We start from the raw sequence: 6,115 nt of genomic DNA on the forward strand, positions 1-6,115 counted from the left end.
AGAGCACCTGAAAGCTGACCTTAGCCTTTTTTCCTCCCACTATAAAAACAACCAGAAACAAAACCCCCAAAGTCTTTCCTGGTCTGCTAGGTTAGCACTGGACAAAGTTTTCAATTTTTTTTTCCAAAATATTCATATTTTTTACAGTCCGTATAGTAATATGGACTTGTGGGTATTTTGGGACTAGAATTAGGTGTGTGAATGTTGAGGCTTGGTCTGATTTCTTGCCCATGACCATCTTCAGCTGTAATTTAAAGTTACAAAGCTATTAAATGAAACTTCAAATGTTCATTGTTTATGAGCCTGTTGCCTTGCCATGAGATCCTTGATAAAAGGGGTGGGTGGAGATCTACCACTGCACTTCTCGCTAGCAGAGTGGAGTTACCAGCAGTTGGAGCTGTTACCTGGTATTAGAGAGTCTAAAAGCCCAGCTCTTTTGCTGCAGTGAGGGAGCACAAGTCTGCGTTTCTGATCCTTGTCTCATTCCAGGACACTACTCACTGCACTTTGATGCCTTCCATCACCAGCTCAGTGATGCTCCTCCGGCACTGCCTGCACGAACATTGCGCAAGGTAAAAAGGAAGCGGCAGGAGAGCAGAGAGGGATGTAGCAGGAAAAGAACAGGCTCTTGAAGGAACCCCCCTCCTTCACTCCCACCAAGCAGCTTTTGAGTACAGAAACGCTATTTTTAACATGCCAGCAACTTACACCTGAGAAAATCCACTGAAAGCTCAGAAACTATGACAGAGTTGAATTCTACAGAACTTACTTAGACGTGTTGTAGGCCCTTCCACTTTCCTCCTTTGCATCATATGCTGTGATTTCAGGCACCCTGCTTAATACCTCAACTACTGTTTCTTTAAGAGCTCTAGTGTGGTTAAGTGCACTTGTCTGCACAGAAGAGGTACTTCCATACAAGTCAGAGGAGTGCAGATACAAACCAATTATCAATCATTGACATTTTGAACACAAATGGAACTGCACTGACAGTTAACATCACTGTCAAAAGCTGCAATGTGGAACACCACACAAGACACAGTGTTGCCTGCTTTGTCAATTTTAACCTGGTTTTGTTCTTCTCCCAACAGTCTCCTCTTCATCCTATCCCTGCATCACCCACCAGTCCACAGTCTGGTCTAGATGGAAGTAACTCCACTTTATCCGGCAGTGCCAGCAGTGGTGTCTCTTCCCTGAGCGAGAGTAATTTTGGACATTCTTCTGAACCACCTCCTCGCACAGACACCATGGATTCTGTCCCCAGCCAGGCCTGGAACACTGATGAAGATCTAGAGACACCCTACCTCCCTGTCAGGTACAGTCTCTCTGAGCCTGATGTCCTCGAGTCGCTCAAATCCCAGCCATGCCGAAGCCACTCTGCTCCATCCGGAGTCATCCCTCAGGACACCATGGACCCTCCTGCTCTACCCCCCAAACCTTACCACTCCCGGCTGCCAAACGTGGAGAACGAGGAGGGGGTGATAACTGAAGATGATGACAAACACCGCCCATTGCATCGTAAAGTGTCCCAACCAGTGAGCGGTGGAAAGGAAGAGCAGGCCAGAGTAGCATGGGAGCATGGCATCAGTGAGCAGTAGGGACAACTCCTGGTAAGCAGCTTGCGTCATCATTCCAGGTCTGACTACAAAGGAGAGAGAGAGAGATAAGGACTCGGAGAACAGCAAACCGATTTTCTACTGCCGCAAGTTTATGTCTGGAGCCCACAAAAGCACTTGGGCCAGCATGGGAGGTTGCTGCTTTCCTTTTTAATTTCTTTTTACACCTTTCCGTTAATGTTTTTTAACTTTCTGTGCAGTGGACAGTTTATTCCTTCTGCAGTTTCTTCACCACATGATATGGCACACAAGCCGTAGAGACTTGCAGAAGCTGAAAAATAAAATTTTAAGCAGAGGGGGGAAAAAGGGGAGAATGCGGCAAGCTGATTTGGAAACTACTTTCCTCCCAGTTCTGAGACGCACATGAGTAGAAGCAGTTGCACTAGGGTCATATTTCTTTGCTGTACAGAAGTGAAAGCTCATTGCTGAAATCAGGGATTCCATGAACTGTCAGGCTGGAAGGTGCATGAGCTGCAGGCAGTGGAAAGACGGCAATTCTAAGAAGAAACTGGCTCTTTTGAGAGCAGGATTGTACATATCTGTGCAGTGATCTCCCTGCATTGGTTCATAGGTGCTGAGGCAATCTAACCCAGTGCTAATGCACTGATTTCCAAGATACCATTTCCAACAAACTCTGCCTCCTTTGTTTTTTTATGTACGGTTTGATTTCTTAGATTTTGCTTTCACTGGCTAAACCAACCTGCTTTCTCATTGGAATCATGCTATTCATCTGTGCTGCAGGATGAGAGAAGGTTAGTAGCCACTGGAGCTGCAACCTCGTTGTAGGCCTTTCCTATGCCCAACTTTGGGCAGGCTGTTGACACCAGCATTTCTATTCCAGTTTAAAAAAACAAACAAACCCCACAACAAAAAACAAACCAACCACAAAAAAAACCCACACACAACCAAATTGTTTTTCATACCACAGCAGGTTGATGACCCAGCCAGTAAAGAAAAGGTGGCTTAAATGCATCATATCTAACAATCCTTGCCTCAGGGCTGAACATCACAATTCTCACCAACTTCCATCACCCAGGAGCTGAGACTCATTCCCTGTTAACATAACATCCTCAGTCCCTCCCAAAAACTCACTGCAGCTGGTGTGCAGAAAGAATCTCCATCTCTCACAGTAGACAGAAAACACTTAAATGCTCAGTATATAGTGTACACCCTAGAGTCAGGGATCTTAAAGGCAACCTGTAAACCTGTAAAGAAGAAATGTTTGTTTCCTCTTTTGTTTCTTTAGAATGTATAAAGAAGCTTTAAGAGCTGCTGCTTTTTTCTTCTGGAAGGTTGGTTTCTTTTCTTTTCTCCTCAGGCAGCAATACAGCCTTCCCTCCCACGCCTTATTTTTCTTTTTTTAATTGACCAGCTCCAGAAAGGGCTGAAGAATGTTTAAAAAAACCAAACACAAACCCAAGAAACAGAACAATGCAGAGGTGAAGACAGTACAAGTCTATGAACACAAAACAAGCCTTTTAATCAGTATTTGCTTAGTTCAGTACATGACAAACCAGGAAAAAATTCTGTGGGTAATAAAGCCCGGATCTGTTCTTCGAAAAGAACAGTAAGAAATATTTTATTCCTATTTTCAACGTTTTTCAAGAAACCTTCAATCAAGAGAGTATCAAATATTTAATGTTTTTAGCTAAATAAGCAATGTTCCTTCCCCCTGCCATGCCCACACGTTTTAGCCTTCCTTGTAACCCTTTCTTTCCACTAGCAGATTGCAAAGCACACTCCAGAGGATGGTAACAGACCACCCTCTTTCTTACCACTGAAAAATCTGAAGCACATTCAAATAAGAGACTGACTTACCTCCACCAGATAAATTAGTGTCAGAAACAGGAACAGCACTCAACTTTCATATTAAATTCTTGCCCCAACCATTCTGTCTGTAGCATGAGAAACAGCATAAAGAAGCAAAAAAGGATATTACAAATCTTTTACAGGTCACCTTTAGCACTACCTCTAAATAGTGACTGGGCAGAGTACATTGCTTCTGAACTCTTCTAAAGATGGTCTGTCTGGACTCAGTGGTTCTATGAAGGGGATTTTAAGAGGAATTATTTCTTTTCTTTCTCAAGCTCTAGCCCATACAAAACTACTAAGCTATGGATTTGTTTCTTAAATGGCCTGTTTGTCTGGAACAAAGTCTCTCTTGCTTCCTCTATTTTGTTACTAACACAGGCTGCTTGTAATCATTCTATCCTTCACAATTAAGACAATGATAAAATAAAACCTGGCCTATAGTGGACATTTCATCTGTAGCAGGAAGGAGCGTTTTTCAATACTAGGACAGTTAGTGAACCAAGATGGATCTCTGGTAGAGAACACATGTACAAAAACTCAACTCAAAACTATGTTTTTGGTAAAGGTAAGTCAAGGTAATTCCTTAGAAATGAGTGAAATATTTTCACCTATGCTATTCTCCAATATGACTGAGAGTCCTTAAGTTTTAAAAGAGAACGAAGTGTTCAATTCCATCTCCCTTGCCCCTTTTTTTTCTGCAGGAAGATTAAAAGTGGTAAGTGTACTGACTTACTGAACTTTCTTATTGTAAAAAACAGCAGGTCTTGAAAATAAAACTTTGCAAAAACAAGAATGCAACCACCATGGGACTGAGTCCCAGTCAGCTGGGAAACCTGCCCACTGGAGCTCTAATCAGTCTCTCAAAAACGTATCATCCTGCTCTGATTAGAGGCCATGTACAACAGCAGTGAGTCCATTTCAGGAGGCTGACATTACCATGTATTTGTAAGGGTTTGAAGATCAATTAGATGATGTACACAATACCCAGTTTATGGCAGGTCCGCACAGAGAAGGACGTAATAAACTGCTGAATTTACCAAATTTAAGCCTCTCTGGAGTTAAATGTCTGTTACTGTTCTGATATCTACCAAGTATTCTGTCTCCCTTTTCAGTGCTTGCCTTAAAGGGGGCAGGAGATAGACTATTATTAAAATTAAGATTTTGTGAATGTTGGAACTAATACTTCTCTGTAGGGTGGAGTGTCCTATAGCATAGTACAACTCCAACATCAAGCTCAGTCCTGGAGTAGGTGGAAGCAACAGCAGTTGTTGCACTTGCCCAGCAGGATTTGAAGATTCCTTGTATAAACCACAGCAACAGGATGTTTTGAACAGGACCTTGTCATTCTATACTTAAACTCTAATTCAAACTTAATATGTACTTGCCTTCAGTGGGTTTTCTTTGCGTAACAAAATAGCATGTGCATTCCCAAGAAAATGAGTGGAATTCTGCTATAAATCTCTCCATCATTAGTACACCTGCTGGCCCCATCGGAAACAAAATTGAGAAGGAACTACAGTAGTAGAAAAAAAAGCAGTTAAAGTTCTCTGAATCCTACAAATTCTTTTTTTCAATGGTTGGGTTGGTTTTATTACTGTGTGCAAGACTAAGATTCTTGTCTGTCTTTTCCTCTGTTTGCTTTTGAGCTTACTTACCCTTTTTTAGGTAAGGGATATTGCATATCCCTTCTGTGGGAGAATCAGCCAAAACTGGGGAGGCTGGAGAGAGCAAGAGCCTTTGGGAAACAAATTACGTGATATTTAAAATTTCCTCTGATCATGCTTCTTTGTAAATATCCCCATTTGAATGCTGTGTATTTGTACAGGAAATTGAGCAAAAAATGTATAGATTGTGATGTCTGACTGGTATTCTGCCCTGTAAATGTGTTTTTAACCTCTGGCATTCTGTGCTTATTTAAAAAAAGGCAAAAACCTCTAACCACTTCTCTTTTGTGTATTCATGTTTAAAATAAAATGAAAACAGCTCTCTTATCTATAATGAAAGTCAAATTTAAAAGGAAAAAAATAATTTGTACAAGTGTCCTAAAGGTACTTCATTGTATATATTGTGATAGCATGTTTCCAGAACCAACAAATAAGTGGTGTGAATTTTAGATGTAAATATCTACTGTTTGTTTTGGGTTTCTTTCCCCTTACCCATTCACTCAACTGCTGTGATGTGGAATTAAAGATTAATACCTGATATTAAAATGGCACAGCTGTATGTTCATTGCTGTCCTCCACACAGGGTTATCCTCAGGCTGCTCCAAACTTTCATGAGGTATGCAGAAAGAGCCTGTGCTTCCCGGTTCTGTGTGAATGAGGAAAATGGGGGGCAACCAAAAGGACCTTGTGGCTATTATGTGTGGTGAGGGAACAACTTCCCCATTGTTCTCTTAAGCTGACAGTACACTATTTTTTAGTATCAGCTTCTTAAAGCAAGCTAGTCTAGTCAGGCAGATTTATATGACACGTGCAGCAGCCCAAGACACCTGGTTGTCTATCCCAAGCTTAATACACAGCTTTGAGCCAGCACTTTCAAAGACCAACTGAATCAGTGATGAGTTCCTCCCATAGGTTCCTCACTGTATAGATTGATGAGTGATGGCTTTTTTCAGTTCTTTTACTGCAATAGCAAAACATTGTGGCAGTGATTTCATGTTTCAAGTATTTAAATACCAATCATTTTTT

The 6,115-nt window shown here is 41.5% G+C and overlaps 1 protein-coding gene across 1 annotated transcript in view; it reads left to right on the forward strand.

The window, feature by feature from the left end:
• The window catches only part of DOCK3 (dedicator of cytokinesis 3), a gene marked incomplete at both ends in the record, with an annotated part of 215,636 nt that extends 214,041 nt beyond the window's left edge, over positions 1 to 1,595 (forward strand). The window contains 2 exons of the mRNA XM_082004660.1: positions 490 to 572; positions 1,089 to 1,595. Of these exons, the coding sequence (XP_081860786.1) occupies positions 490 to 572; positions 1,089 to 1,595 (590 nt within the window). The remainder of the gene's footprint in view (positions 1 to 489; positions 573 to 1,088) is intronic.
• Positions 1,596 to 6,115: the final 4,520 nt, after the last annotated feature.

This window comes from Phaethon aethereus (assembly GCF_964289735.1).
Source record: "Phaethon aethereus genome assembly, chromosome: 11".
Lineage (NCBI taxonomy): Eukaryota > Metazoa > Chordata > Aves > Phaethontiformes > Phaethontidae > Phaethon > Phaethon aethereus.